Below are 17,486 nucleotides of genomic sequence, written 5' to 3' on the forward strand. Positions count from 1 at the left end.
CCCTGGGGGCAGGGAGATACAGAATAAGCCAAAGGTATGGAAAAACTACAGTGCAGGTGCCACAAGCCTGACATTCTCTTTAGGCTCTCTGTCCAGAAAGTGACCCCTAGATAAGAGACCCAAAATAAAAGTGTGCCTGTGTCTTGAATGTGACACTGTGTACCAAAAGCATGGGAAGGACTTCATACATTTAAAATTCTTGGGCTTCTGGACTCCCCTTTGTCAACCTGTTATGCTCTCCAGCAACCAGAGATGGTTGTTACCACAGTGATTACCCCACATGGAGGAACTCCTGTGTCCCCTTTCTACAGAGGAAACCCCCAGTGGGAAAAAAAAAACCTCACAGCTGCTACAGCTGATATTCTGAGGAAGCAGACACAACTTCAGCTCCACAGGTCAGTGTGTATAGAAAGAAGGAATGAGCAAGTGCTTGTATGTTGAAGTATCTGGGCCTTTCCATTCCTCCTAGGAGTGGTGTTCCCTTCTTCCCTCTGTGCTTTTGGAAAAGCTCCCCCATGCCTGGAATGCCTTCCATTTTCTTATCTTGACCAACTTCAAGTCTACTACAGACACCCCTTCGGGTGAGATGCAGGCATGCCCGTAGCACTTTGCACAATCCTTAGTCCTGACTATCCTGTATCTTAATTGCACACCTGCAGCCACGTGATTGGCAAAGCTCCAAGAGGTCAGGAGCTGTGTTCTGATTCATGGTAGTCTCCAGAATCCTCTGCATAACACAGAGCTGCTGCTTACTAAATATGTGCTATGAATGAACTAGGAATCCTACTCTACTCATGAGGGAGAAAGACAAAACAGGTTGATATCACAGGTTAAGTAAAATCTACCCACCAGCTTCTACAAGATATCATGTGGTCTGCAAAACTAGAACTTCATTTCCTAGGCCTTCTACAACCATAGAGCCTAACTTTAAACAATTGTTCAACATGAAAGAAATTTTGGACAGTGTCCAAATGCACTGTGAAATGGACTCACCTTTTGTAAAGATTTTCAGTGATAAAAGTTGAACTGAAAGATATAGGGTTAGCCCCAAATTCATTAGAAAATAAAGTGAACCATATACTCACCCTAGTTCTGCCTATTCTCCCTCCCTAATCTCTTCCCATCAGTATATTCTATGCTTCATGGGAATATATTAACGTGTTAGGAAGTGAATGGGTGAATAGTTCTGAAGCTGAAAATGGGGGAAAAAAGGAAGCACTCTTGCAGGTGCAGATGTATTCACTGGTATTTCCAAGTCTCACAATAAAAGATCCCAGATTTGTGATTTGTCTTCCATCATGAGCATGTCACCTCACCTTTCTGGATCCTGGCTTTTCACTTTTAAAGATCAGGAAAATAATTTCTTTTCTTTCTCAATCACAAAAATATTAATTGGTGGTTCTTCATATTTTAGAGAATAAGGAAGCTTCTGTATTCACAAGGGTTCCCCAGACTTTTTGGAAACTTCCAAATAAAAAGTCCAATCAACCAAGAGGGTTTTTGTGGAGTTACTATTCCCAGTCAGGGGGCCCCCCCAAACACAGCCAAACAACAAGGTTTGTATTACAGAAAGGTCATTAGGAACAAGCCTAGAAAAGCTGGCATTGAGAGAACTAGTCACTAAAAAGAAGCGAACACAACTTTCCTTGCCCATTCTAATCAACAGCTCTCTGGGGGAAACCATACTGGGTTTTAAAGCATAGCAGGGCGATCTGAAAGGCATGAGAGGGACAGAGTATTAGGTCAAGTGGAAGGAGTAAGTTTCTGATAAGGCGAGTCATGGTTGATTTCTCGTTGCCATATTTTGGTACACATTTCCACTTGCAGAACTCCTGTTACTGTCTTTCACCTATTCATCGCTACTCAATCACCCAGTGGTTAGCTTTTCTACGATCCTTGCCAGCTCTTCCAGACAGTACAAGTCACCCCTCCTCTGCAGAGCACAATGCATGTAACCCTTGTCTCAGGCATTCATTGTGCTGTCCTGTGATTGTGTCTTAGCACACCAGTCTCTTGCTCTAGACTCTGAGCTCCCATTTGATCTCTGCATTCTCAGAGCCTGGCACCCAGTTGTGTTCACACCAGTGTTTGGGGAGTGGATGTTCATACTGGTTCTTTCACTGCCACCAGACCCAGTGGCCAGAAAGGAAATGGATAACAGGATCTTTAAATCATGACCCTTGAGGGTGAAAGATCCCTTAAGTGGTCAGCAAATATATTCCCCTCATGGAGCAAAACTGATGAAATACCAGTGCACTTACTCAGGTCTTGTCTTTGACCCTGGACCTCAGCATAATTAGGCCCAAAGCCATCTTATCTAGCCTCAGCTCGCTCCACTTGCCTTTTTGTAAAACCTGCTTAATAATTGTTTTTGTGACCTTATTAACCAAACTTTTTATTTTGAAAAAATTCAAATACATGTAAAAGTAGTGAGATAGTATAGAATAAATTTCATGTACTTATCATTAAGCTTCAGCAACTGTACACCCGACCAGTCGTGTTTCATCTGTAGTCACTGATTATTTCAAAGCAAATTCCAGGCATCATGTCAGACAAGTACTTTTTGACTTGAATTGCATTCATAAGAAGGATGAAAATTAATTGAAATCATGAGTAACTTCTCTCTAGAGTTACTTCCCACTAAGTGGAGTTTTGGAGGGGGAGGGTGAAATCTCTTTGAAATCATACTCTATACTCCTTCAAAACAAGAACCAAGAGTATTGTGTGCAATGTCAGCATTGACTTTGCAAAAACCAGAGCCTCTGGGCTATCTTTGGAACAAAGATGCAACAAAGGCATGAGCCCCAGAAAGACCAACCCTCTTGAGTGCCTTTTTCCTCCTGTATTAAATACTGTATCCACCCCCCCACACACACACACCCAGCTTTCCTTCACTCCCACCCAGAAGTACATACACACAATAGGAATGACAATTCTGCATACCCATGCTCCCTGCTCTTGTTCACCGGTGGCTGCCGGCTGCCTGGTTGGGCAGTTGTTTTCTAAACACACTGGAGAACAGAAAGCCCAGGACTGGAAAGCTTTTCTTTCTAGTAGCACATTGGTCCAGGAGGCTCAAATCTGTGGTTCCTGAAGGGAGAGCCCTAAGATGAGTCAAAATATATACCCCACACTCACCCAAGTAGCAAAGTACTCCTTTTAGGGTATCAGTTTAAAAAGTGTTAAAGAACATGCATGGCAGCCAGTGCTGTTTACACTGATGATTATTAACTGTTTACATGTTTAAAGCCCATGGGGGGAACTTTGCTGCCCATGCAACAGTTTGCCTTGCTCTGGTGTCACCCTATCAGTCTCAAAGCACTTACATCAGGGAAGTGAGTGAAGCATGTTTATTATCTGCTTTGGACAGAGGGGAACATAGAAACCAGAAGGAATGCTAGCACTTCTCCCAAGCCCCCTTCATGCACTGTGCTAGGTGTTTTCTGCTTAAATTCTCAAAACAATTCCATAAAGTATTTGTTTTTATAGTGCTATGTTACAGATAGAGGACACAGAAGTTCAGAGAAATTAATTGATTTTCCCAAAGCCATAGCACTAATAAATGCTAGAGTCACCAAATTCATACCCTTTTGTCTATACTAATAATTCACATTTTTTTCAAATCTGAGAAATTTCACCCATTTAAATAATTTGATTTTTTAACTTTTAATTTTTAAGTAATTTTAAACTTATTTTTTAAAACATGTAAAAATAGCACAGAGTTCCCATGTACCATTCACCCAACTTCCCCTAAAGTTAACATCTTATATAACCATAATATAATAATCAAAACCAGGAATTTAACCTTGATATAAGACTATTACTTAATCTACACACCTTGTTCCAATTTCACTAGCTGTTCCTGTAATCCTTTATCTGGTCCAGAACCCAGTCCAGATAACACACTATTTATTTGTTATATGAGACATCTCCAGTCTGAGACACCACCTACTTCATTCTTCATCTTTCATGACCTTGACACTTTTGGAAAGTACTAGTCATCTATATTCTGTAGAAAGCCTTTTAACTTAGATCTCTATTAATTAACAAAAAGTTGCACGTCACCCTATGTATTACTTCACCTGGCTGCTCTTTTGCATCTTTTATAATAAACTGTAATGATGGTTTTTTTTTAAAAAAAGAAACTGATATTATGCTGAGAAAAAAAATTCACAAACCCACAAATGACTGTAGCCATACTTTGAATATCTATGGATTGAGAATAGATTTATTGACAAGAGGTTACACTACATGGAAGGATGCTTTTGATTTTGTTCATCGCAATGGCTTTTATTGTTCTAACAGCTTCTAAATTATTTTAAAATAGTTTGCATAAATATGAGATAATTTTTATTTACTTGACAGATAATGCTTGGGTATATTTGGTTTCATCTACCCCTTTATATGTAGGCAGCTCTTCCTGCAGTCAGCAGCCCAAAGTGATACACAGACCAAGGCAGAAATTCTCAAAGAAAGTTTGAAGAAGGTACTAGAGTGGTAAGGTCAGATAACATCTAGTGAATGTTTATTGTGTGTGATTTTATTGGACACTTGAATTCCACACTATGCTAAGACTTTTGCATGCATTGTGTTATTTTTGCCACACAGTAACATCTAAGATTATGATTCTCATTCTGCAGTGGAGGAAATTAAGATTCTAAGTCTGTAAGTGACTCATCCAACATCACACACATACACACACTCACACACACACACATATACAGTAACACTGAGATTTGGAAAGGTGATTCTGAAAGTCCCGTGGTCTAGCTTCTTGAGTATATGACTAAGATCGAGTGTGAAATTCCCATGTTCTTATCCAACATGCTAATTTGCTCCGAAAGCATCATTGATTATTTCCATTGTTCCTATACCTGGAACAGATTTCATTTCCTGTTTTCCAAATTTTAGGTTTCTTTGTTTGTTTGTTTGTTTGGACAAGGTCCTGCTAATGTGGCCTAGGCTGGCCTTTAACTAAGAATCCTCCTGCCTCAAACTCCCAAGTACTGGGATAACAGGCATGTGCCACCATGTCCAGTTCCCCCAATTTTGTCTTCAGTGCTCAGTCCTAAGGCCATTCTTGTAAGGAGTCTATCAGCCCTATGTACTGCTTTTCCCCTTGATAAGAGCACAAATATAGCAGAGCTAGAAGGGGCTTAAGTACTTCTTAAATTTCCTCTTACAAATGAGGAAATAATGACAATGGCTACAATATTTATTGAGGGTGTACTGAGGGCAGTGCTTTCAACGCTTGCTATGGGTTGTGTCATTCAACTCTCACAACTACCCTAAGAGGATGGAACTATCACTGTTGGGGGAGAAACTTCTTATTTCTGGACACTCATTTCTGGACATCCTCTCTTTCCAGGCCCTCAGAGAGACTGCACTTCCTGTCCTTGTTGCTGTTAGGTAGAACCATATTCCTAGATTTTGCCTACAAAATCTAGGCAAAAGAGATGTGTCATTCTGAGCTAAGCACTTTGCAGTTGGAACTTAGCAAGTTGTGAGGGATGTTTACCATCTCTTGCTCTACTCTGGACTTCTCCAGGAAAGCCCCTGATTTGATTTTACTCAAATGATCTCTGAACCTAACTTGGGTGTGAGAATTGTTGTATTAGTCAGGAAAATTAACATTAACTGGATTCAGAAGAACCCCCAAATCTCAGTGTGTTAACATAATCAAACTTATCATCTTTGACATGTCTAACCAGCTGGCTACCCCAGCTGGAAATTGCTGCTTTCAGATCAGTGAGGAAGAGAAAGAGAAAAGAGGCATCTTTTCTTGCCTCTGCCCTAAGTGACACATATCACTTCCTTCCTGGGCACATGGTCCTGTACCCTTCCAACTAACTCCATTCCCCGTCCTCCAGTGTCCGTACTCTTGTTTCTAGTCTGTCTGAGAATCTCAGGTCTGGTGGACACATTTCTTCTCATTTGTGTGCCTCTTAATACACAGTATTTCTAGAACAATCACCTACCTTGGAATTGCCAAAACAAGTGGTTGAAAATATAAATTCCAGGATACTACTTTAGGACCATGGCCTGAACTCTGTATTTTATCCCTAAAGTACTTTTGGTGTCCACAAATGTTTCAGAACTACTTAAAGGTGTGCAGCTCTCGTCAATATTACTCTAAATTTAGTCATTTGCATTTTTTGATATATCCCACCTATACTATTATTTTCTTTAAACAACATTCTTCTAAATGCCTCACAATTTTATTTTGATAAATGTATTCTAAACAAGACTTATTTTTAACTACCATAAAATGAAAACTGTTGTTACTTACCAAAAACAAAAACAAAAAGCTATGGACTTCCATTTGACATGGGAACACACACACACACAAAGACATGGAAGAAACTTAAATGGATATTACTAAGTGAAAAAGTCAATCTGAACTCCAACCATATGACATTCTAGAAAAGGCCAAACTATCTGGTCACAAGTTCAGAGGTGGAAGCAGTAGGTGAATAAGAAGTGGAGCACAGAGGATTTTTAGGGCAGTGAGACCATTCTGTATGATAACATAATCATGGATGAAAGTATACATTTGCTGAAGTCCTTAGAACATATAAATCTAAGAGTGAACCCTAATATAAACTAGACTCTGGGAAATAATGATGTGTCAATGTTGGTTAATTATAAAAATAGGGTGAATATGGAGGAAATATGTACTCATGTATGAAAATGGAAAAATGAGACCTGTTGAAACTCTTCTAAGAATGGGGGGAGGGAAGATAAAGGAGAATATAGGGGAGGTGAATTTAACTAAAATATATTACAAGTACTTTTGTAAATATCACAATGTACCCCCAGAATGATAATAAAAAAATTTTAAAACTAAAATAAAAAGTCAGATATATTAATAAAGTATGATCAAAGTGCAAAAAAAATCAATTACAACAAATGTACCACTCTGATGGAAGATGTTGATGGTGTGAGGACAGGAAGTACATGGGAACTCTCTGTACTTGTTGTTCAATTTTCCTGTGCACACAGAGCTGCTTTAAAGAATAGTCTATTAAAATTAATAGACATAAATATAAACAAAAAAGGTTCATTAAATCCCAGCAAGATATTAGAGAATATCCACAAGCTCTAGGTCTGATGCCTTCTCCTTTTGTTTACAAAAGGGATGAGTGTTAGAAAGGTGCTAAAGACATATTATTACCTCAATGATTTTTTTCTCCTGTACATGATCATAAGGTATGAGAGCAAATTGACAAGGAACAACATTTTCACTTGTGAATCAATGCTGTGTAAAATCATGTCTGTCTGGTGGGTAATCCATCCCATCCCAGATTTTCAGAAACAATAGTCTAAAAACAACCCTAAATGCAAACACTTTGCCATCCCATGTTGGGCAAGTATTTCTTCTTACTTCCTCTATGTGCCCCATGCTCCTCTGCGTGCTTAGTCTGCTCCCAGCCTTTGGGGATTCAGAATCCAATAAAGTATCTTTCTGCATAGTTGCTTCCAACCAGAGAACACTGCTTAATAAAGATCTGTTGGGTGCATAGTGATGATGGCGACAGATAAAGACAACTATGTTGGGAGTTTGGGACCCAGAGAAGATAGGACAGAGTTCAGCTGAGTCAGGCAACACAGAGGTGGAAAGCCTGCTGCACAGAGACATTGGGTTTAAATGTGCATTCCTGATTGTCAGGCACAAAATCATCTAGGATTTTACTGTTATCCAAGCAAAGCCTTAGAGTGTCTGTTTTTCTAAGGTTACAGTAAGAGAGGGTAATAGAAAGAGCAGCTGTGTGACCTGGCAGTCCCACTCACGATCCCTGAGACACACTTAAGGGATGGGGTAAACGTTGCTCCAATTTGAGAGCAGTTGTGTGACTAGTTCTTTAATCCATCACATCAATCCCTACAAATGCTCAAACTCAGTTTTGTATCCCTGTTCTTTAAACAATGAAATCTAGGTCCAAGGAAGTTAAACAAGTAGCTCAAGGTCACTCAATTGAGAAAGGCCCAAAATGGGAAATAAATCCATGTCCTTACATCAAGGCCCATGCTCTTCCCATCATTCTAAATACCATGAAGAAAAATCTGGCCAGGTGCTGGTGGCTTATGCTTATAATCCTAGCTACTTAGGAGGCAGAGATCAGGAGGATCATGGTTCAAAGCTAGCCTCAGCAAATGGTTCACGAGACCCTATCTTGAGAAAACCCATCATAGAAAAAAGGGCTAGTGGAGTGGCTCAATATGTAGGCCCTGAGTTCAAGTCCCAGTACTGCAAAAAAAAAAAAAGAAGAAGAAGAAGAAGAAGAAGAACAAGAAAAGAAAATTCTGCTCCTGGACACATGACCTCAAGCCAAGATAATGTTCACTATGATTGCTAGGGCAAGGATTATCACTATTTGTCATTACAGAATCAGAAAAAGAGGTTGGATAGGTTCTCAAGAAATCATCCACATCCTCTTTGTTTGGCATTTTAATTTATACACATGCATAAACACAGATACATGAACACACAAACTCATACATACACATACACACACAAATATACCTTCTATCATGCATATCCAGGGACTAGAGATAGCACTATTAATCTGGAATGAACATGCGCCAGGAAGAAGGGGAAAGGATCAACAGATACTAAGCCCTTGCTATATGCACAGCCCTATGTTAGCCATGAGGATGGCTTCAAGAGAGTTCTTTGAATATTCATTCTCTTCAACTATATCCAAAGTAACTGTTCCATAAAGGTAGAAAATAATTTGATCTGTCCTCCTTAACAATTCTGTGGACAAGCCTTGAGAAAATCCTCATGAGAGCAATCAATTGAGTCCAACACTAGAAGCTGTGTGTCTTTTTATAGGGCCAGAGCTTATTCCTTGTATTACAAACTTAGACAGAGCCCATATTTGCAAATCCTAACAGCATCTACCTGGACCTCAAACTGTAATTTACTCATCTTTGCTATTTTGTCATGAGGCAGTCTCCTCTGTGAGCACCTCACTTTTGCTTTTAACATACACAGAAGGAAGTATCAAATGTGTACTATATGTAATATACAAATATAAATCCTAGCTTACATATGATACATCTCAGGAGGGGGATGGTATGCAGCTTGGCCCATACAACATTCGCTTGCCAGCCCCTTTACATCCAGGCTCACTTCCAACTTGGCTTCCTTCCCAGCAAACAAGAAAGCGGCTCCCTCATTCCCACACTCCTTTAAGTATCTCCTCCCCCTCCAGTCTATATCCCCTCCCCCAAACTCACAGGCCACAGCTGGGCTTCTACAACATATCATACTATCTTTTCTCTGGAAAAAATAAGAGAGAGTCCCAGCATCTCTTTCTTCTCCCGAGCTCTCTTAGAATCTGTATTTCACAACCTCCTACCCTATGGTCTTATTAAGTAACTCTGTATGAGGGGTTCAGCTAAAAGCCACACCCAATAACTAGCCAACCCACTGTAAACTGATGCAGGTTGGCTAGTGAAGAATTACTTCAATGTCAACACTGTGTGGAGGATCAACAGACAATTGATTTGAGAACTTCTCTACAAGTGTCAAGATAACAGGTGTCTCCCCTCTACCGATCCCTGGTTCTATCTGTGGATGAGACATACGAATTCAATGTTTTATTCCTGGGCATGTGTGAGCATGTGTGTGCACTCAAGTAATAGATAAATCTGTGGAATACCCTGATGGTTTCCCAATAAACAGAGCACTAGGAAGAGCTCTGAAAGAAGAAAGAGTTCTTGGTGCTTCCAGTTTAAGTAGAACCAGGACTGGCAGAAATCAGAACCTAAAAGGCAACAATGGAAAAACTAAAAGGTAATTAGGCTCCCCCTTTCTGGGATGGTTGTGTATCCTTAGGTCCAAGATGGTGTCTGCTACCTATAGGCCATGAAGGACTTACTTACTGTCATGGTGTATGCATGGTGAAAACTCACAGTTGCAGCAACCATGTGAGTGCCAACAACTTGGGATTTCTATAAACAAAGGACAGAAACTGTTCTTTGAAATCTTTGCTGATAACACATGTGTATATGCCATGGAATGCATACACTGGGAAAAGATGCCTGGCATGAGATGAGGGCTTGAATTGGAGAGGGATGGGGGTGTTGTTTTTTTACTTAACTTTTTTTAAACAGGGTCTTATTAGTAGCCTAGACTGGCCTTAAACACATGATCCTCCTGCCTCAGCCTCCTGAGTACTGGGATTACAGACATGAACCACCATGCCCAGCCATTTCTTTCTGTTTAGATTAAAAATCTCTCTGGACTACAGAACAATCTCATTTATGATCTCTGACTCTCAAACTTGGAAGAGATCTTAGGGGTTATCTAATCCAAGCCACCCATAAGATTCCCTCCTAAAATAGCCTATACATTCTTTTCTACCTTTGATAGTATGTTATTTCTAATATCAAAAACCAAGTTGACTTCCCCGGAAACTCCCTCCCTAGGCAAGGCACTGCTCTTTGTGCCACCTATTCTTAGAGCACACTTCCAGCATTTGAGGCCAGCAAATGTTTTTCTCCTAAATGTTCTCTTTCCCCCAATTCCCCTGCCCATGGAGCTGCCCACTCAGTGAGCAAATATTTCAACAATTATTTATAGAGCATGAAGCAGGTGCCAGGCACTGAATTGAGGGCTAAAGATCCAATGACGAGCAAACACATACAGGTCACTTCCTCTAGGAATCTTAAATTCCTTTTGCAGTGCCTTCTTGGATCAAAGCAAGAGTGTCTGTCACTTTAGGCAACCCTACTCTAGCCCCTCTTTATCCACAGCTGTCCACAGGGGTGGAGTCTGCAGAGTCAAGGAGACCCACCCCTTTTCTGGAACATGCTCCAGTTATCTAGGACCATGGAGTTATGGCCCAAACAGTCATGAACCTGTTCCCAAAGCCTGCAGAGTTCTCTTCTTCAGGTGTATAAACTTCTTTCCTAGGGAAGAGGAATGGGGCAAAGGGCCATCACTCAGGGGGTGATAGGGACAGAGCTTGGATAAACCAGCTGGAGTATCCATATATGTGTGCATCCAAAGTTCCTTGGTGCAGGGTGGAATCAGTGGTGGAAAAGAATCAGAGTGACCTATGGACCAAAGTCTAGACATCCCATTTGGCTAGCACAAAATTTAGGCAAATCTTAAAGCTCTAAATTAAAACAAGTAATCCAGGTTGTTTTGAAGGTATATTTGTCAAGATGGAAGAGTAGAATGTATTTACTTATTGGTTTGCTAGCTGGCCTTGGTACTTGTAAATATTTTGGCTAATGGCACATGAGCTTGTATTTTGATAGTGTTGCCCTTAGAGCCCATAAACTTCAGGTGAGAATCTATTCTTTGTGGAGACAGATATTAGTGAAATAATCATATAAAGAAATGTAAAATAAAACCATAGTGCCAGGAAGGATAAGTATGCCATCTGGGTCTCTCCTTAACTGCTCTATTTGATCTCCATTCTCAGGGTTCTCATTGCATCTTGGGGTCTCCAGGTTCCCCTGAGCTCTGCAAAGTCCTTATCCTATTCCCCAATAACCCAGCACACTAACTGAAACATTTCCATTCTATTTTTATCCCCTCTGAACACAGAGCTCCAAGGAAGCCAGCTCCAGAAGAATGAGAAAGGCAGCCTAAGCTGTTAAATTCCTTAAGACTCTTTTCCCTCTTTCCATTAGGTCTAAAACAGGTTCCCTCCCACCCTGATCCAGAGTACCATGGTAGATAGCATCACTGGACCCACCTCCAGGCATGGAGCTCCATGGCTGCCCAGCCTAGCAGGTGGTTTCATGTCTTCATGAAGGTATCCCTGTGTTTCACATCTCTTGCCGCTTGCAGCCTAAATCTATTTCTTCTCACTTGGTCTTCAACAGCAACAGAGAAGCCTTCCATAACTAAGTGGGGAAAAGGTAGCAAATTCCTTCCCCCCTATCTCTCTGAATAGGCACACCACCCACTAAGCTGCTTTTAAACATGCCTCTCTTTCTTATACCGGTATTACTGTAATTCACCCAGGCTGACTGTCTGTGTGTTCTTGATCTCTGTCAGTCCTTGTGATGTCTGGATTAGATTATGACATCCTAGAGGGCAGGGCCACATGTACTATGTGTCTCCAGTCCCTGCTCAGCAAAATAGCAGGTATAGGTTAATAAAGACTTTGTTAGTGAAACAGAGGAAAAGCACTCTGTACCCAAAGCATTGTAAGAGCAAAAGAAACAAGCCACAAGTGCAGCCTCCCGCTAGTCTGTGAGCTGAGACACTTTTTCAACGAAGCAGGGGAGCACTCTCCTGCATCTGTGACAATAACAATAACAAAAGTCACCACATGACTCTCCTGGTACTGACTGATTTGATGCTCAGAATAATTGTATGAACTAGCCACAGAGAAGCTGTGTAACTTGTTTGGTCCTCCAACTGGGGCCATTTGGTTTCAGAGCCCTCAACTTACCTACCATGGTGCACTGTTCCTTGAGGTATACTAGTGCAGCTTCAACCACAAATGGGGGACAGGGGGTGCCAATAGGCCCTTGACCTATACTCTCATGGATCCTTGACCCCTGTCCCACATGCATGGTTGAGAGAAGGAGAGCGGCTACTCAGGAACTTTCTAGCATGGAGCCAAGTGGGCTCTCAAAGCATTTCACATGCTATCCCTCTCCCTCCTATTTTTCTCTTCTCTTTTCAAATGCATTAAGCTTGTTCACATTCAGATTTTGAGCTTGCTGTTTCATCCACCTGGAATGCTCTTCTCCAGGTCTGTGCATTGGTGGGTTCTTCTCATCATTTGGGTATCAGCTCAGATAGCACATTCTTAGGAAGGCCTTTCCTGATTGCCCTATCTAACATGGCTGTACCTGTCCCATCCTTTCCCTTTCAGTCATGACTAACTCATTTTCCTGTTTTAGTTTTATCTCACTTAGTTTCATCATGGTACTCCATGCTCTCTGAAATCACTTTATTAATCTACTAGTTTATTTGTCTCTTTTTGTGTCTCCACTGGAATGTCAGGTTCAGGAGACTGAAGTTGTCATCTGTTCTTGCTCACTTTTGGGAACAGTATGTTACACACTGTAGTTTCCCAATAAACATTTGTTAAATAAATGCATGCATGAATGAATGAACACAAAGTCCTTTGTAGAAATCTGCAAAAGTGAAACTGGCTGGATCTTCCTATTGCCTCTCACCACATACATTGCAAGCCCCTGGTGGGAAGAGACTAAATCTTTATTTTGGGCAGCATGTTAGCACCTAGAGCATAGCAAATGACTGGGGTGATGGGTAGAAGGGGAGATTTTTGGTTTCTTTGTTTGGGCAGGGAAAGACCAAGTCATTCAGCTACTGATTTTCAGACTGCATTCCTCCTAGGACCAGGAAGACAATTTCTGTACAGCTCCCTCTCAGAACAGAATCCAAAATAGAAAAAAGTCTCAGTGTGCCCACCTCTCCTTCTCCCTCCATCCCCCTCTCTCTTTCCTCTTCCATCTCCATCTCCCTTCTCTATAGTTTCCCCCATCTTCCCTCCTTTGTCTTCCTTCCTCATTGAAATGCTGTGAAGAAAAGCAAGAAGAAAGTGGGAAACCATGTTCTCTACGTCTAATTTAACACTCATATTACTCTTATTACCACAATAACACAATCCCATTAAAACCTCTTTGTTCCTGCACTAGTAAACCTCCAAAATGTAATAATCATATGTAAGAAGTACTTGATTTGATCCAATGCTCATGAAGACACAGCCTCCTAGTCCTCTCATTCTTTACTGGTGTTAGCTTTTTAATTGAAAGCTTTATTATGACACATAGTAAAAATAATAAACAAGAAAGGAAAATCCCTCACCCCAACCAGATCTTGTATCACATGAGAACATTTCGCATTATTGCTAATGACTTTTTACTTTTTTTCAAGAAAATACAGCTTTTCCATGAACAAAATACATGCTTATTTTATATTAATCTCTTACAAGGTATTTTCTCCCTAGTCATCTTCTGGCCTCTCTTATAAGGAAGGGAAGGCAAATGGCATCTCACAGAAGTTGGAAAAAAGACCCAGAGGCATAAAGCTATTTGAATAAGTTCACACAGCAGGTGAAATATTATCCCAGGACACAGTCCAAGTCCTGCTGTTTTCTAGCAACAAGAGTGCTCTTGCCAAAAGGCACACTCCCAGCAACCTCTATGACATGCACACCTGAGCCAGCCAGTATAGGAGAAGAAAGAAACAGCTTAGGAAGTTAGGAAGGTAAATCATTCTTTCTTTGAAAAAATAAGGCTCCTGACTGGGACAAGAGCACCCCAAAGTGAGGCTCACTCTTGCTATTATCCAGCCACTCTATCCTGTAACTGTACCAGAGGCTCAGCATTGACACTGGAGCCAAGTGCTAGAAGAAAGGCACTGAGCAGACAACCAGACTTTCTTGCCTACCAAGAATTTTCAACTCTGGGCTTCAGGTAACCCTGGTCATGAGGAGGAATCCAGTCCTCAGCCTCTCAAAAACATTTACTCACACTGAGATTTCTATCACTTTCCCTCTTAATTTCTAGGCTGCCGTCCCAGGCATCACCCATCCCTAAAGTGCTTTGTCCATTCAGAGCAAAGAGAAAGGATGAATGGAAATTTCATAGAGAAAGCCAAAAATAGTCAGTCAGGTGCACCCATGTGGCATCCTATTTCACTGCCACTTGTCCAAGAAGTACCCAGAATCTTCCCTTCACTTCAGGAAATTGTTGAAGAAGTGGCTGATGTGAGCACAGAATCCTGACCACGTTGCAATCCAATGTTCCTTTTCTGAATCACTAACAAGATTAGATACTCAGGTGAGCCTTTACTATCTTAGATTCTTTGGAAAGAATTTTCACAATTTATGACTCTTGAAGAATGTGCACATGCTATCCAGCATGGGAGACACTGGATTGTAAGTGCACTAGTAAGCAAGGTGTCTAAAAATCTGAATGGATAAGATAGGGAGAAACTGCCAGACTTGAGAAAGCTCTGCTCCATAAGAGACTTGTCATCCCCTATCCTGAATGAGGAAAGTTTAAGGGATACTCTAAGTCAATATACATCAGACCTGAGAACTGCAATAGATATGACAAGCTTCCTTACTTTCTTCTCAATGTCCCTTTAAACTCACTCTCACTTCAACTTACCTACTTGCTTTCAACATAGGAAACCTTGAGACTGCCAAGAAGTGTTTTGGCAAACTGAGGTAGACTCGAAGTGAAAAACCAGGACCATTGGATTTCAACCTAGGAGAACAGTGGACATACTTTCAGAAAGCAAAGAAGTTTGAATGTGAAACTGAAAATGGGCTAGGGAAAATTTTACTAACAAGAAATCAGCTAAAAGTATACCTGGCAAAAGCATGAATATACCACCAATTCTCTTTATTTCATTGCTTCTGGATTTTCTATTCTGAGAGTGTTTGTGGATTTGAAGGATGGGATTGAAGACACTCGTATGGGAGGAAAAAAAAAAAAAACAGAATACAAGTGAATCACCAAACAGCTCCATCAGGAACCAGACACCTATTGGGTGAACTTAACCACAGGATACATTATCGAGGAGTTCTAAACACTTAAAGTCCTTGAAACTAGCAACAACATAATGGTTCCTTAGGGCAAGCAGGTGAGTGACAATCTGCAAGACCTGCAGAGATCACAAGAAAGTAAGAAGGGGAAAAGGGACTCACCTGTTCTGGTCCCTGGAAACAGATACGGCAGAGTGGAGTCCTCATACCACTGTCCAAGCTACTGCCTACTGAGTAGCAATCCTCAGCCTTCTCCTTACAGAAGTCATCTGAAGAGGCACTGCTGAGCAGCGAGGCAGGTGGCTCTGTGGCTGGGCCACCCCAGTCATCTTCCACAGAAGGTGGCAAAGGTGGTGGAGGTGGCAGAGGAGGGGTCTCCCTGCCCACTACTTCTCGAGGGCCCCTCCAGCCTGCCCACCCCCCGGCACCCAGAGCCGGAAGGGTGTTGTTGTTGGCTGCCAAGCCGGGAAGCTGGGGGTCGCCGTGCATGGGCAGGGGCGCTGGAGGGGGGCGCCGCAGGAGGAAAACCTTCAGGTCATTGAAGAGCATGCGGCAGCGGCACTTGAGGAGACCCTGGTGGCGCAACATCTGGGGAACTGGTGTGCACAGTCCACAGTAGTACCAGCCACAGCAGCACCACCACCACCAGAGCAGCCCACCCAGGGGCATCAGCATGTGCCCAAGGAAAGAAGAGAACCCAAGACCAGCAGACAGAGTCTTTGAAGAGGTGGATGGGATGGGACTGGGGGTCCACAGTGTTTCTGTGTTACAGAAGGAATATCTCCTTTCTTACTGGCTCTTCTTACACCCCCTCCAAGCAGCAAATAAATTGCTCTCAGGACTGAGAAGTGTGAGTCACTGATTCTGAACTCTACCTGGAAAACGCAAAATGAAAAAAAGTTTTTCTTGCCCTTGAAGCCCCACCTCAACCTCAGACTTTGCTCAAGGTGTCTTTCTGCTTTCCACACCAGGACATTGGTAGGAGCAGGGTGATAGAGGAAGCATTGAGGCTGGGCTGTTAGAGCCTTAAGATAAATGTCTAATTGTTAAAAGTTCCCCAGAAAGGCTTTTTAAATCTCTAGGCAGTGGTAAATCTCTTTTATATAAAAGTGGGGAAAGATTATAAATCAAATTTGGAGTGGATTGAGCTGGGCTTAGGGAAAACCAGCTCAATGAAGAACTGGGGACCACATGTATGAAAGAGAAGATAGCTTTCCTCAGGTAGTAGGAGACTGATGGGCGGGGTAAAGTGGGGGTGGGGTGGGGTAAAGGACGTTGGGAGAAGTTTGAAATTTCCTGGGCAGAAAACTGGGGCAATTAACCCCTCAAGCACCAGAGTTGCTTTTTTTTTTAGAGCAGTTGAGTAAAGGGGAGGAGATTGTGGGTGAAATTGGACGAGGGGCTTGAGCTTTGCCTATGTAGTCAAAGGTCTACACAGAAAGGGGAAAGTCAATTAGCCGAATAGAGGTGGGTAGTAAAGGTTTGGGGATGGAGAAAGGAATAGAGAAAAAGAAACGATGTTTAACCCTCGCAAAGCTACCTCCTTCCTGAGCATTTGGATCCTCACTAGAGGAAGGGTGTGTGTATGGGGGTGGGAGGGTGGCGGAGCAGAGAAAAGGGATAAAGAAGAGGGATGTGTGGAAGGGGACAGGAGAAAGGAATAGTTACATTATTTCAGCCCCCAGCCCACTCCTGCGGCAGTCCGTAAATCCGTAGCCCCCTCCCCCTGGTTCCATCAAAGGTCCCTTAGGGCGAGGTTCAAGAGCTGGAAGAAGAGCAGGTCCGGGCGGGCGAGTGGCCTCGCCTTCTCCTCTTCCTCCTTTGGGTCGTTGTCGCCCTCCTCCTCCTGCTCGGGGTCTGCCCTCGCCCGCCGCTGCTGCTGAGGCGGCAGAGGCGACTGCTGATCGGCGTCCGGGTGTCTCCGGGGCGGGGCTGCTCGGGCTCGTCCTCTGGCTGCTGCCCGCCGTCCGGCGCGGTCGCGACTCC

The 17,486-nt window shown here is 42.2% G+C and overlaps 1 protein-coding gene across 1 annotated transcript in view; it reads right to left on the bottom strand.

The window, feature by feature from the left end:
* Positions 1 to 16,345, bottom strand: part of Marchf4 (membrane associated ring-CH-type finger 4) — a 111,834-nt gene extending 95,489 nt beyond the window's left edge. The window contains exon 1 of the mRNA XM_074071678.1: positions 15,663 to 16,345. Coding sequence (XP_073927779.1) covers positions 15,663 to 16,175 — 513 coding nt within the window. The 5' untranslated portion in view covers positions 16,176 to 16,345. The remainder of the gene's footprint in view (positions 1 to 15,662) is intronic.
* Positions 16,346 to 17,486: the final 1,141 nt, after the last annotated feature.

Source organism: Castor canadensis, chromosome 4, assembly GCF_047511655.1.
Source record: "Castor canadensis chromosome 4, mCasCan1.hap1v2, whole genome shotgun sequence".
NCBI classification, from domain to species: domain Eukaryota; kingdom Metazoa; phylum Chordata; class Mammalia; order Rodentia; family Castoridae; genus Castor; species Castor canadensis.